Source organism: Lepidochelys kempii, chromosome 1, assembly GCF_965140265.1.
Source record: "Lepidochelys kempii isolate rLepKem1 chromosome 1, rLepKem1.hap2, whole genome shotgun sequence".
Taxonomy (NCBI): domain Eukaryota; kingdom Metazoa; phylum Chordata; order Testudines; family Cheloniidae; genus Lepidochelys; species Lepidochelys kempii.
Window position 1 is genome coordinate 225,738,447 of NC_133256.1, and position 15,682 is coordinate 225,754,128.

Consider the following 15,682-nt stretch of genomic DNA (forward strand, 5'->3'; position numbering starts at 1 on the left):
ATATTGCTTTTAAATCTTCTTGTACAGAAGTCAAAGAATTTAGCTTCATAGCTCTCAAAGCCATTACTTAAAATTTGGAGAAAAATAAATGATTGTATTACTTGACCTAGTTTTGTTTAGGGTTTTATGGAGTACATGTTCCTGTTGTGTTACAAATTCAAAATAAGCTTTCGAAAGACATTACTGAAGTTGGTAAATTCTAGTGACTAGTGCCTAATCTCTTTAAGTATGTTCTTGTTGGTTAGCATTAAGATAAACTATTAGGTCCTATTAAGATAAAAACTGAAGAATGATTAACTTTTTGAATATGGATGTTATGTTAAATTCATATGACTGCTGTCAAACGCAAACCTCATCTGTAAAGGTAACTTTTTGATGTTAAAATATTGAGAATTAAAATGTTGGAAAAAAATCTTGAAATGTACAGCATTTTTTACTTTTTATCAGGAAGATTCTCACTACAAGGTTTCAGATGTGGTTAGGTTAAATATAAAGATACAAGTTCTAGTAGCTTAATTTTTTTTAACTGTATGGATTAGAAGGGAAGGAGACATTTTCTGTTTCCAATGCTCGTAAAAGACCAACTTTACATTTCTCCTGAAATTGAATCCAGAGCTTCCTGTGAGGCCCAGGAACTGATGAAAGAGGCGAGATGCATATTACATGGCCATGTTTGCTGTTCATTGCCAAACCACAAAGAGGTATACAGCTTCCCCTCTCCCCCAGTCAAAACTGTTCCTTGGTGAGTTCCCCCCCTGCCTTTTAGCAAACAGCCAGCCAGCACAGATGGAAGACAAGGTATATTAATCACAACATTTTATGGCCAGATTGCAATACCCTTACTCATAATGTCCAATGAACAATATTATCTTCCACCTGGCCTCTAAAATCCTCAGTAAATACACAAGTTTCCATTTTTAAAAAAATTATATAAATATGTGTAAATTAATTTCTACAGTAGCATTAGTAGAGCCAGATGCATCATTTAATGAACGTTTAGGTTTATGGTCTATTTCCTCCACTTGGGAATCCAGACTTAGTCTTATTCAAAACAGGATTTCAAAGCAAGTTACTTTTTGATTAACTGAATGCATCACACCGAACTGTCACATTCTAGGTATATCCCTTTCAACTATGTTTCCCTAAGCCAGTTGCAAGTCTGTCCTTATAAGATAACTGAAACATGCATATTCTACTGGCAGTAGAATAGATGTTGAAGAAATCCCACACACAGCCATAATGGGCCACATAGCAACTCTGCTTTTAATGTGCATACATGGAACTATAAGAGATCCCATCACTACTGCGATGTGCATTTTTCACAGTGCAGTTGTATGGCACTATTGGCAAGAATGGCTGTTTTACAAGTTGCAATTTTCAGTCGTGTTTAGACTTGAAGAGTCTCCAGTGCTACCTGTTTTAAAAAATGCAAAATTAATTTTACTTGTGATTTAAAAACACTTCACATCAAATCGATCCTAAATTTAAATGTGTGTGTGTGCGCGCAGTGGGAAGGCAGTTATGTAGTGTTGCTCATGGGAAAACTAAAAGACAAGTTAAATAGGTTATATCTGAGGAACCAACTGAATGGATGAGATGCTCAGATACTATGGTGATAGGGACCATAAAAGTACCATAGAACAGAGTTCAATAAAAGTTTATTGCAGTAATTTTAACCTATGACTGCTGTGTTAACACAACCTCAAAACTATACTGTGCTCACAGCAGCCTCAGGAAAATAGATGCAAAAATGACAGCCTAATCCAGCCACTTAATCAGCCATCAGTATCTGATTGATTCTAATTAAAGAATCATTTTTTTAACGCTTTAGAATTTCATTTAAAGAAATCTGTTTGCTCCAGGACAACACAATTTTGGGAGAAACTAACAAGTTTTACAGGATACCCCCTCAGAAAAATCCAAGCTCTCACAATAGAATTTAAATTTGGTAGTCTAAGGACAGGATTCAGCAAGGGTCTTAAGCATGTTTTACTTTAAGCATATGGAGTAATCACATTGGCTACAGTGGAAATGGTTATAACTTGATGAGGTGGGGGTTGTAGCAGTTCTCTACCACACATAATTAGTGGACTGCTTTAACTATGCAACAGTGAAAACATCCCTGTAATCACTACTTGAAATACCAAAAGCATGTCCTGTCCTTGAAACAAACTGAAATATTTTCATTCCAATGTGAAGTGAATCTCAGTCAATAAAGAACAGCCTGTATGCTGCTGTTGGCAATTTTCATTTATATCCTCATTTTCCCCAATGTTAATTGATACTAAAAAGTACCAGATGACAAGTGAAAACTGAAATATTCATAGTACAGGTGTATAGGTCAGGTATTTGGGCTTTATAAAACATGAAGATGGTGCATGCTCCAAGGAGCTTATAGTTCAAGGTTCAGATCCTGTAAGTAGCTTTGTGCTGACAGCCCTCTGGGCATATGGAGCTTAACTGACTCAGTGAAAGGTGCAGGGGCATAGAGCAGCTTGGAAGAGGAACCAGGAAGAAGAAAGTAGATGGAAAAAGGGGGTGGGTGGGGAAGAAATAAAACATGCAAACAAGTTGTCTGAACAACAGACACACAAGGTGCTATGCTTGTTTGCAGTTCTTTAAAAATAAATTAATTTCAACCTTACTTTCTACTTAGTGTCTCTTTATAGGCTGTGCCAGTTTCACTTTCAAGTGTTTAAACCCCACCCTTCTCTAACTTTTAGTTTAGGTATACTTAACACTGCCTTTTTCTGGTGGTGTGGAAATGAATCCTTGTCTATATTTTTCAAACTTTTACTTTAACCTTAGAAGCTAACATTCTGACTGTAACCTAAAAGCTTTTAGCTCACGTTCTAACCCCAGCTACTCCCTGCTCTTGACTGAGACTAGTTCACTTTGGGAGAGAAAAAAAATTGCTAAGAGCAGCAGCCTACTACGGTGTGTGAAGGTAAACTCTTAATGCCATTCCAAGTTGTTGTTGTTGCCAGGAAGCAGGCCTGTTACAGTCAATGCCAGGTAGAGAAAGTCACTGAAATTCTGGAGTAGTGAGAGCCCAGTTCTCTGTTTCCCCGTCCAGCAGTCCTGCGCAGTTGCCCTGCACTTGGGTTTCAAACTTCTTTACAACGCCCAGGTCATCAGCAGAGGTATCAACTGACGAGAACCAAAAAAAAAGAAGTTGTAAATAAGTCACTCATAGATTCGTAATAAACTGACTATTACCTAATCCAGTTAGGTATTTAAACTGGCTTGCAACCACTTACACCCCCTGGAAATGTATTGAGAGATTATGAACTTTTTAATCCACTTTAGCCCTGGAAATAATTAGCTCTGAAAACTTTTCAGAGATTGTTTTTAAGCATCTTGGAGTTTTAAGATTTTATTTATTAGGGGGTGAGAATACCATTAGCTGCTTGTTTGACTCTCTTAGAAAGATCCAGGTCATTTTCTCCTAACTTTCTCTTTGCACAGTCCACACATGAAGTCCCTGCAAAACAGATAACTTGAATTAAAAAAAAAAATTATGTACAGCTATATTAAAATCCTTCTTGTGTTATTTTTAAACACATTATTTCAAGCATCACATATTAAGCGACACACAAGTAGTATTGGTCCAGCTGGAAGCTCTTCTATTTGGGTCTTGTAACCAAAGATCCTGCCTTCTGTTGTGCAGTGAGTTACACTGTACTCCTTAAAGGAGTACTTGTGGCACTTTAGAGACTAACCAATTTATTTTGGCTTGTGGACAATCGGTGCTCCCTCATTTTCCAAGCAAGTCTTTAAAAACACCTGTTGCTTTACAATGTACTGCTAGCAGGTAGAGCTGTTCAGAGAACTGATTACCTTCAAATCCCCACTATTTCACCTCCACTTTAGCAGGTAGTTCCTCCAGGCAAGTGGTTTTCAAACTGCAGATCACAACCTAGTACTGGGTCGCGGCGGCTCTGGTTAGCACAGCTGACCGGGCCATAAAAGTCCTGTTGGTGGTGCTACCCAGCTAAGACAGGCTGGTCGCTACCTGTTCTGACGCTGCGCTGCACCCTGGAAGCAGCCAGCAGCAGGTCCGTCTCCTAGGCCGGGGACCACGGGGCTCTAAGCACTGCCCCTGCCCTGAGCACCAGCTCTGCACTGCCATTGGCCAGGAACCAGCCAATGGGAGCTAGGGGTGGTGCCCACGGGCAAGAGCCATGCGAGCCACTTGTGCGCCTCGGAGCTGGACCTGCTGCTGACCGCATTTGGGGCGCTCTGCAGTGCCAGGACAGGTAGGAAGCCTGCCTTAACACCCCTGCTGCGCTGCTGACTGGGAGCTGCCCGAGGTAATCCCCTGCCCTAGCCCTGAGGCCCCCTACCCCTCATCCCCCAGCCCCACCTCAGAGCCCTGATGCCTCCCACACCCCAACCCTCTGCCCCAGCCCTGAGCCCCTCCCACACCCCCAAACCCCTCATTCCCAGCTCTGTTGGGTCACAGGCATCAATTTTTTTAAACTAGGTTGCCAGAAAAAAATTTGAAAACCACTGCTCTAGGCTTCCCCTCTCTGTGGATGAGCAGATTTTTTTCTGTTATAGTTTATATTTGTTCCTCTCTGCTTAGTGCCTCCTGGTCGGGAGAGAATTTTTGAGAACATGAGTTTGCAGGACCAGTTAGGATCCAACAGGCTCCTGTTCATGGCCCAGCTGTGCAGTAGTATGCCACCTCCCCCACTCCACTATATGGCAATGTGGCAAGCAAGCCGTATGCTATTTAGGGCAGAAATTCAGCAGAAACATCTTGCTTCACATAATCTCCAAGAAAGTTGTTTTTCTGGCTACTTGGTGTTTTAGCCCAAAATGAAACAGCAACAAGGGTTGACTCCAGCAGGAGCTACTTGGGAGCAGAAATTCAGCAAGGTCTGGCCTTTAGGAAGCAACAAGCTGGAGGTCCTTGGCTATTTTTTTCCCCTTCGGCCTGGGGTGAAATATGGTATCCAGGAATGTCTCCAAGAGGCTGGTACGTCAAAGGGGCAGGAAGATCACAAAGGACTGAATGCCCCGCTCCTTTCAGCCTGCCCACAGCAACCAGTTGTTTTGCCCCAGTTGTTCCAGAAAGGGCATTAGCTAATCCTAGTTGTGGTGCTGCCAGTTCTGAACTCCAGTTCCCTCTCTCTGCCAACACCATGGACACCTAAGCCACAGTTTATAAAACCAACAACAAAAAAAACCCTAAATACATCAGGACAACCTGAGGGTTTTGTGCAGTGATTCTGTTCCCCCTCTGCTCCCTGAGACACCTGACACTTTCCACTCCTTTTACTGTGTTCCTCAGCAGCATGTCTGGCCCATAGTATGGGCATGCTCATGTCAGTTGACCCTTGTTTCTGTGCTCCCTTAAGTGCGGCCTAGTCCACGTCAAAGAAGCTTATTGGAACATCTCCGAGGGTGAGATTTGCCTGCATTTAGTTTCCTAGTGTATTAGGCTTAGACTTGCATGTTTTATTTTGTTTGGTAATTTACTTTGTTCTGTCTGTTATTACTTGGAACCACTTAAATCCTACTTTTTGTATTTAGTAAAATCACTTTTTGCTAATTAATAAACCCAGAGTATGTATTAATATCTGGCGGGGGGCAAACAGCAGTGCATCTCTCTGTGTTATAGAGCGCAAACACTTTGAGTTTACCCTCTATAAGCTTTATACAGAGTAAAATGGATTTATTTGGGGTTTGGACCCCACTGGGAGCTGGATATCTGAGTGCTGGAGACAGGAGCTCGTCTTAAGCTGTTTTCAGTTAAGCCTGCAGCTTGTGGGGGATGTGGTTCAGACTTGGATCTGTGTTTGCAGCAGACAAGCATGTCTGGCTCAACAAGGCAAGGTACTGAAGTCCCAAGCTGGCAGGGAAAATGGATTCAGAAGTAGTCTAGGCACATCAGGTGGCAGTCCTAAAGGGATTTCTGTGATCCAACCCGTCACATATGCCAGATCAGCTGAGCTTGCTGTTTTACTGAACCCAGTAGTAGCTTTCATCCAAGTGATGTTTGGATGCGGAAGTTTCTAGTTCATATCATTGGCCTGCCCTCTCCAACAAGGTTAATGGCTATGTGCACTAAAATGTTCGCTGGAGGGAGGAGAGTGCACCATGGTGTTGCACAGCTGGAAAACTACTTCAGCAAGGCTTTTAAAGTTTAGAGGATGACTGTATGAGCAAGAGACCTCAAACACGATTACTCACACCCAGCTCTGCTCTTCCCCTGCTCCTTAGCCTCTGTAATGTTTTTTAAAATGGTATTCCCACTTTTAAGGGGCAAATCACATACAAGAGCACCAGCAAAAGCATCAGAATCTGTGCAACAGAGAAGGGTACCCCAGTGGATTGATGGTATCTTTCCTATTTCTGACATGGTTAGTTCAACACTTCAATAAGATGCCTTTGTGTACTGTGACCAAAAAAGGTAAGAAGAAAAAAACCTCTCAAACCAACCTGAGATTGCTATTTTTATGGGAAAATAGGGTAGAACTTTTTTTCAGTTTAAGGCTTCTAAATCAAATTAAAAAAAACCCCTGCATTTGATAGGTTCTCAAAACAGTCATTCCCCATTGATTTTCAAGTTCTCCTGCTGCATCCATCTTATCTTTCCACCTTTCCCTGAACTAGAAAGCAGTCCGTGAAGGCCAGTGTTACTTTTCCTGAGGAATTTTTTTTGGGTGTTCTTCCTGGTAGGAAAGAGACTGGGCACATTTCACCCAGTGTTGCTTTTGTCCAGGCTGCTGTGGTTGCGGACATTTATTCCATGCAGGGTGCATGCACTCAGTATACCCAAGTTAGCAGTACCTATAGGAGCGACGCTTACACTCTGTCTCACCTCCTGCAGCTAGAGTCAGAGCCTCCCAGATGGTATTTTTCCTCATGTTTTTAGAATGAGGATTTTTAAATAGTTAGGATCCTATAGTTGTTAGCTAGCTTTAGTCTCCATGTTATATAGTACTATGCCCTCACCAGGGTTTAAAAGCACTCACTGTGGGGTGGCTATTCCCAATAATGAACACATGCACCCCCCCCCACATGCTGTTTGTTGTGTGTAGCAATGTTGCTCCTTTAAACAGGATTCAGGTGACCTGAGACTTACACTAAAACAGAATCTCATGGAGCAAGCCCTGGGCCAGACTCTGCTTCAGGGGCTGCTGCTGTGGACTATCAGCCCCATCAGTCTTTAAAGCTTATGCAGACCCGTGAGAGGCTGCCTGAGATAGACTCCTCTGCAGAGAAGAAGGGATCAATCCCCTTCTTCTGAGGAAGAGGACACAAAGCAAATCTGAGCTATTCCAAGGCTCAAAGAAATTCTTACCCCTTTTCTACACACCACAGGGAATGTCACCATACTTCTCCTGGTGACTTAGAGCAGGGTGCTCTACCTTCTTTCTGGTGTCAATGCAATATCAGACCATATGTCAACCCAGCACTGTCTGCTGAACTGCCATTGAGTTGGGTATGGACATCTCAGGTCCTGTCAGTCCCAGCACACACTGTGTCAGTTGTTTCTTAGGGGTCTACGAGAGAGGCAAGCTTCCATCTATGGTACCAATGCTGTTTTTGGTACCTAGCACTTTGTTAACCTGCTCAACATCTATGTAACCAGCTCCCGATCTGACACAGATTTCCCCTTCGGCACTGACAGTGATCCTGGAATTGATGTTTTTCCCAGTGCTGAACGTGGTTACAATTTGAGTACCTGATTAGTGACGGTGCAATCTTCAGTACTGGCCAAAATTCTGATGCAGCACTGAACTGTAGGGATTGCTCCACCGTTATCAGCAGACTATTTGGGCGGCTCATTATACTCGAGGTCAGGATCAGCATAATCTTCTCCATCCTCTCGCAGAGCCTAGTCTTGCGAATCCTCTAGATCCCCTTTGAAGAACCATTATCAGTACCAAGATCATTCTGGAGACAGGGTGCTTGGCACACAGTGCCCACTGGCCTTTGATGCTGTACTCATTTCCACACTGGCATCTGTGGAGTACCCCATATTCTTTGAGATCCAGGTAAACAATTCACTCGACACAGATTACTGAACCATATGGTTGTTTACCATCAGCCCTACCTGGAAAGGAGGTACAGGCTGATGTGGCAGAAGCAGAAATACCAATACTGCAGGAGGAATAACCATTAACTTAGGAAGGGGTTCCTGTTCCTCCACCCCATTATACTCTTCACCTGATGATTCCATGATCCCTGACTCATCTTTTCCAGTTCCAGAGAACCTTCTAAGGAGACTGTCTGCAGCTGTGTACGTCCAAGTTGAGTTTATCCACATGAATGCCGAGAAACTGCTGGTCATTCTGCAATCTTCAGTTCCAGGAAAGGTAGCCCTCCCTATAAAGGAGGCTGTTGAAGTCAGCAAAGTCCCTGTAGAACATGCCTACATACCAATGAATGTTACTATGTTCTCATGCAGGGAGTAGAGTGTTTCTATTCACACTCTGCTCCCAATTTGCTTGTGGTAACTGCTGCAAATAAGAGGATGTGACAAGATAGATAAGTCTACCCCAAATAATAAAGAGGCCAAGAAATTGGATTTAATGGGCAGAAAAGTTTATTCCACCTCGTCCTTGCAGATGTGCATCACTAATCAGCACACAGTCTCATCTAAAGATGTTTTTATTAAATTGGAACAAGGTATCCAAATTCGTTTATAAAGAAACTGCTAGAGGATGTTAGGGAGGAGTTTAAAGCTTTCTGGGGGAGGCTTGTCTAATAGAAAAGACTTCACTGCCGTCAGCACTTGATGTGACGGACACCTCATCCAGGCTTATGGCCTCTGCTATAACCTTGAGGTGGGCATCCTGGCTGCAGAATTCTGGTATTACTTCTGATGCACAAACTACAGAAGACTTACTGTTCGGTGGACAATCTCTGTTCTCTGATAAAGTGTATGAAACATTATTCATTTAAAAACTCTAGGGCCATGTTACAGTCCTTAGGTGCTTATACCCCAGCAGCTAAAAGACTCCATTATGGGAGTCAGCAACAATTTAACCAGTACCCCCAACCATATTTTGGACAGGCCTCCTACTCCATGAGACAACACGACTCTTCCAAGAAGCAGCATAAGCCTCACCGGAGAAGACCCTCAGGTTTTAGTTTCCAACAGATTGCCAGCAGCTAATGAAAGACAGGCTAACAGTCATTTTGACATGCCCGTTGAGGGCTGCACACCAGTTGTAGGAATTCATACAATTCCCCCCTTCCCTATTTGGGGACAGGCTGACCCACTTCCTCAGTGCTTGGGGCTCAATAACCTCAAACAAGTGGGTCCTAAACACTAGGACTGGGTTATGCCACTCAAATCCTATTCATTCCACTTTCACACACTCCTACCCTGTTCCTTTACATCATGAGTCATTGCTTCTTCAGCAAGTCCAGATCCTTTGGGATCTGTGGAGAAGGTCCCTCTGCAGCATTAGGGAAGCGGATTCTACTCCCGGTACTTCCTTATTCCCACATCCAAGGAAGGGGTAACGTTCAGTCTCAATCTTTGTGGTCTCAACAAATACATCAAATTTCACATAGTTAATCTAGCTATGATACTTCCTGCCTTGAATGACGACTGATTTGCCACACTCAATCTCCAAGATGCCTGCTTTCATGTGGTGATTCTCCCAAGCCACATGGAGTTCCTGAGATTCCTAATAGGTGCCCCATGCATCTTTACCAAAGGCTGCCACCACTGCTGTGCACATCTTATAAAGAAGGGAATTCACATCTTTCTACTTCAAGATAGCTGGCTGCAGAGGTGCACATCCAAGGAACAGGTTCATTTCACACTGGACCTTTTCAATCATCTAGGACTGATTTTGAACAGGGAACAGTTACTGCTGATTCCAGCTCAAAAAGTAGAAGTTCTCTGGGCCCTACTAGGCTATGAATTTGAGAATTTCTCTCCCATTTAAATGAATCCAGAATATTCAATGCCTGTGTATGGACCTCCAGTCTCAACTTTTGACTGTGGTCCAGGTATGCCAGAAGTTGCTAGGCCATGTGGCTGCATGCATCTCCCACATGCGAGATTTGTCTTTGGCCTCTCCAGTTTTGGTTGGAGTTGTTTTTTTGCCAAAGCTACCACACTTCAGACAGGCTTATCGGAGTATCAAGACACTGGACTCTTTGCAGTGGTGGACAAATCAGATCAATTTATGTCAGGGTGTCCTCTTTCCCATTCTCCAACCAAAACTGGTTGTGGGGCATATACAGGATCATCACACAGTCTACGGTTTACAGTCGGAACAGGAAGCATCTTTATATATCAACACTCTCAAACTTCAAGCCACCTTCAATGCCTGTCAAGCCTTTTGGGATCGGATCAAGGGAGCACCAGTTCACATACTTATTGACAATACCACTGCTATATATTATGTGAAGAAGCAGAAGGAAGCTCACTCCAGGCAACTTTGTCAGAAAGCAGTAAGGTTCTGACACTTCTGCATTTGTGAAGGCATCATGCTCACAGCCTCACATTTACTTGGTTTGCAAAACCAGTTGGCTGGTTGTCTCAGTAGGACTTTCTCCAAGAACTACAAGTGGTGCCTGAAGAGCAGCATGGTCAGGTCCATCTTCAGGGAATGGGGTATTCTGTTGGTCAACCTGTGTGCAACAGAGGACAATAGGAAGTGCTGCCGATTTTATCCGCAAGTCTGATGCAATCCAGGTCTCTAAACGAAGGCTTTCATCTGAAATGGATGGGGCCTGTGAGGTACGTGTTCCCTCCTATTGCCCTCATTTCTCAGGTGATCCTCAAGTTGAAGCTGGACCAGGCCAAGATGACTCTCACTATGCTGGTTGACCAAGACAGTGCTGGTTCTTCAACCTCCACAATCGGAGAGTTTGACTTCCCAGATCCCTTCCTCCACTGCCTGACCTACTGACACCACAGTCCAGTTGTGCATCCAGTGCTGAGCAGACTACACCTCGCAATGCGGTTGGTGCATACTTAGATGGGGATAAGAGCAGTGTTCGCAAGCAGTTCAAGAAATCCTGATTCACAGTAGAAAATAATCTACGAGGTCTACTTATTTGGCCAAGCGGAAGGATTTTCCTGATCTGGACAACATCAAAAGGAATTCAACCCAGTGGGTTTGTTTCCCTCTATTCTAATCTCTGCTTTGCAGTATATTCTGCTTTATTATATTCAGCAGTAATGCAAGGAACCTACAGGCTTGTATCCTGTAAGACACTGGCTTCGCCAGTTTGCTTGAGGCCTACAAACTCTGGCATAGATAAATTTAAGTAACTCATAAGTTTTGGGGAAATAGAAGGGGTGGGGGGGAATTTTGTCCATAATGACATTAGCCAACCACAGAACATGCACTTACACCAGCTTCTGGAAGGTTTTTGAACGAACATCTGACCTCAAGAATGCATGGTAACAAACTGATGTATATAATAATGGGGTGAAATCATAAATACACTAACCTATAGAAGGACACCTTAACATTAGTAAGGGGAGGAAATACAAATAAGGAAAAGTGGAGAAACCCGTACTGAATATGCATTAGACATGATAACGTCAGTGTAACATATTATAAAAGTGGCATCCCAGCCTGGGAGAGCAGTAAGAGAGAGAAATGTAGCCCTTGGGAGGGCCCAGAATGATGGCCACTGGTGAAGATGAGGAAGGTTTTGGTGATGAGGAAGGTACTAGCTAACATTTCCAGTTGTCTACATGGAATGGTGAAAGTGTGGCTGTTCAGATGTACTTTCTGTATTATCTCTATTTACCCTACTGAGTTAGAGTGTATAAGACTTTGCTAAATGTATTAATAAATTATTTATTTAAATTATAAAAGTTCCTGTAGTGCAAGTGTTGCACCTGTGCACATCGTGGTGTCCAACTATATAATAATTTTAAAAATACTGGGCCTGATCTTGGGAGAAGAACTTATCAACCCACAAAGTAAAACTGGGAATTTGTATTAATAAACTATAGATCAGGCTACACCAAGTCAGCTCCTATTCAGGACATGTTAGGCTACTTGCCACATTTGAAATCTTCAGGGCTATCTCTTAGCTTGTTAAAGATTTATTTGGCAGCAATCCAAGCAGAGCTTGTTCTCAAACCCTATGGTAGGAAGATTTCTGAAGGATATCATTTACCTGTTCCCACTAGGGAAGGAATTTATTTCTTTGTGGGATCTTAACAGTGCATTGGCTGCCTTCACAGATGCTTCTCCTTGTCCCTTCTTTCCCAGAAGATTTCCTTTCTTGTTGCAATATCTTCCATGAGAGTCAGTGAAATAGTGGCCCTTATGGCAGGGCCCCTGTACACATAGTTCTTCATGGATTAAATATACTTGAGTCCACATTGGAAGTTTTTAAATCAAGTGGTTTTGCAATTTCACCTAAACTGAAGTTATTTACCTACCCATATTCTTTCCCAAGCCACATTCCTATCCTAAGAAACAACAGCTTCATACCTTAGACATGAAATGGTGTCTGCCTTTTTATCAGGCAAGGACTAAGCTTTTTTCAATGACAAGCAGCTTTTCATTTCTTTCGCAGATATGATGAAAGATCAGCCAGCAGCAGTACAGCAGATTTCCAAGTGGATAACCTCCTGCATTAATTAATACAGCTTACTGAGTAGCTCAGGCCACACCCTGCAGGGTCATTCAACAAGGGTTCAAGTGACTTCAGTGGCATTTCTTAATGACATTTCAAATTTGGATATTTGCTGCTACATGGTCCTACATACACATGTTTACCAAGCATCATGCTATAACAGCAGCTTCCAGGTCAGATGAAAACTTTGGGAGGACAGTTCTGCAGATGCTATTTAGGTAGACTCTGAGCCCACCTCCTACAAGTATTACTTGCTAGTGACCTGAAGGAAATACATGTCTGCAGCCACTCGAACAAAAAATGGTTACCTTCCTGCACTGCAGTTGTTCTTCTAGGTGTGGGTGCAGATGTATAGACCATGACCCAACTTTGTCCCCTCTCCATTGGCGTCTCTATTCTTCACATTTAGTGCAAAGGAAATGAAGGGATTTGAGGCTGCACTACCCTGATATAGCCATGAGAGGGGCAAAGGCAAGAGGGTACAAGTGCCACCTCTACAGGTACTGCTATGTAAAGTTATCTGGCTTTGTTGAGCTAGGTGCACACACATCTCAGTAGAATACCTGTCTGCACCCACATCACATACTGAAGAACAATTACACTACAGGTAGGTAATCATTTTACAGTATACAAGGCCTAGTACTACATGGAGTTCAGGCCTTTCTGAGAAGATTTTTCTCAGTATTTTCTTTGTCCTACAATGAAACTTGTCCCCACGTGCCAATTTGCTACCTGTACTTTGCTGACATATTTCCAATTCCAGGCAGTGTGGCTTCCCTCCCATTCCTTGTTTTCTCTCCAGTTTGATGCTAACTCTGATGGCCAATCTACAACATAAATGACTTGCTGATAGCCCACCTCTCTGAGATAACAGCTATACACTGACCAGACCTTTCAGCTGCTCCAGTCCCCCTACTTCATCAGTTTTCAGAAGAGTGCCTCAGTGCCCTCTCAGGATCTGGCCCACCTCTAGGCATTTTATCAGGCATTGGTCCTAGTCTAGTTGCTCAATGAAAGATTTCACAATTTGCATTTCTTCTGGGAACTCAAGTATTTGCTTTCCAGGAACTCATATTATAGAACAGGATCTGAATGTGGAAACTTGTCCATGGTGGGGATGCACCACTGTACTCTACCCTCATTTGTAAATGGAATTTCCAAAATGGGAAACAAGATCACCTGCTATCACGGAGAGAGCTCAGATAGGCCCCATTCAATTCAAGGGAACCGGCTGTCCCAAGAAGCTCATCAGAATTACTTCCTATAGTTCCAAACAGTTAAGAAGGTGGTCTCTCTATTCTTAAGATTCCCTCTGAATTTGGTTATCATTCATATGAAAAGCAACAATAGGACCTTTGTGGCACACTCGCACTTCCTGTTTACTTGATGTTTTAAGTTTCCCTCTAATTTGTGGAGGTGTGTTTTACTTCTGGGTACTTCCCAGTTGTAATGGATCACAGAGTACCAGGTGCCCACTGGGGAGAAAAGTAGTTTACTTACCTACCCATAACTTTTCCTTCTGTGAAATGGCCACCTGATGCTCCAGGAGACCACCACTCAGGGCATCACCTAATCTGCATTAAATTCCAGTTGAAGGAGAAATCTCTCAATCCTTCCTGCAGAGAGAGATGGAAATAATCTTGGGATTTCCTCATACTATGATCCTACTTTGCTGCAAGTCTTCATTTCCATTTGTATAATAAATGGTTAAGTAGATTGCCTGTCTCTAAGCAGGATAGTTTTTCCATAGTGTTTAGCAATCAGATTTTATAGTTTGTCTTCTCAGTTTGAGTAGTTGGCCAGGAAATTAGAGAGGCAGTCAGTTCTCTAAACAGCTCTACCTGCTGGCAATACATTGTGAAATTAGAGACACTTAAAAAAAAAGCCCTCTATTCTCAGATGAGAAGGAATAACCCTATTATAATGGGTCACAGAGCACCAGGTGCCCACAAGGGAGAAGGAAAAGTTATGAATAGGTAAATAAATAATATTTACTGACCAATAGTATATGTTTGCACCATTGGCCAGAGGATGTCAAATATTCCCTCCACAGCCTCATCAGAGTGAGGGATTCTTCTGGACCTGAGGCACCTGTGGACATTTCCATCATTACAATGGACACCAGGACCTAAACTAGGCCCCCACTATTTGGGCTAAGAAAAGCGGAAGGAATAAAATTTTTGCTTTTGCAGTGATATTGTATGACAAGCTCCATTCCTGCAGTGAGCACACTACCCTTTAGAACTCTGGGATCCACAGTCACTAGAGGGATTCCTGCTTTGGGCTGCTTAGAACTACACATCACAGCACCTGCTTCTGTTCTTGAGTGTAAGAGGGAGGCTGTCCCTTTAAAGTCAGGACATCCTTCTCCCCAGAGCCTAGAGACTTGTTTCTTGGAAAGCTACTAGCCTATGTTAAGGAACCATTCTTACCTCCATACAGGATATTTCCAAAAAGCGTGAGCAAGATGGGTATTAAGTTTGCTGGTGATATAGGGTTGGGTGGTTAAGTTATTACAAGGAGATAAGTGAATGTGCAATATGGACCAGGGTTAAGATTTGTTTTCATATTTTCAGTTTCTGACTGCCCTTTGTTTGCTCTCTTCTGAAAGACAGATTTAGTGACTAATCTGAAAGGAACACAAGCATGAAATCTAGTTAGTTTGGTGAGTTAAACACAGTTTTAGATCCTACACTTGTCCCTAAGCCTCCCTGCCAATGTCTGGTTTTATAATTCGAATGTTTTCTCTCTGCTTGCAGCATGAAAGACCCACACAAATAATGGGAAATGAGTAATTAGACACAAAGTACTTTAAAATGTCCAATGTAAACCAACAGGAGAATTTTACTCTACTTTTTCAGTTAATTTTAGATGTTATTTGTAGCAATAGCAGTTAAAGAAGTCTCAGAAGTCCAATTTTAAGTTGATGGTGTTGTTTTAATATTAACATTAACTCCCTTATATCATATGTTTAAATCTATTAGTCCTAATCTCTGATAAGGAGGGAGTACACCCATGAATGAGCAAATGCTGAACAGATTTTTACCATCTTTGACTTGCTTGACAAACAGGAGGCCTAGGGAAGATCAAAGTAAGT

The 15,682-nt window shown here is 42.6% G+C and overlaps 1 protein-coding gene across 6 annotated transcripts in view; it reads right to left on the reverse strand.

Annotated features, from left to right (window-relative positions):
• Positions 1 to 803: 803 nt before the first annotated feature.
• The window catches only part of FAM118A (family with sequence similarity 118 member A), a 31,978-nt gene continuing 17,099 nt past the window's right edge, over positions 804 to 15,682 (reverse strand). For 4 of the 6 annotated variants that reach the window (XM_073316057.1, XM_073316047.1, XM_073316028.1 and 1 more), the window contains 2 exons: positions 3,401 to 3,484; positions 804 to 3,150 (listed from right to left, as the gene is read on the reverse strand). In XM_073316057.1, coding sequence (XP_073172158.1) covers positions 3,026 to 3,150; positions 3,401 to 3,484 — 209 coding nt within the window. In that variant the 3' untranslated portion in view covers positions 804 to 3,025. Of the gene's footprint in view, positions 3,151 to 3,400; positions 3,485 to 14,085; positions 14,202 to 15,682 lie in introns of those variants that run through there. The other 2 variants (XR_012155484.1, XR_012155485.1) reach the window with 2 other exon arrangements.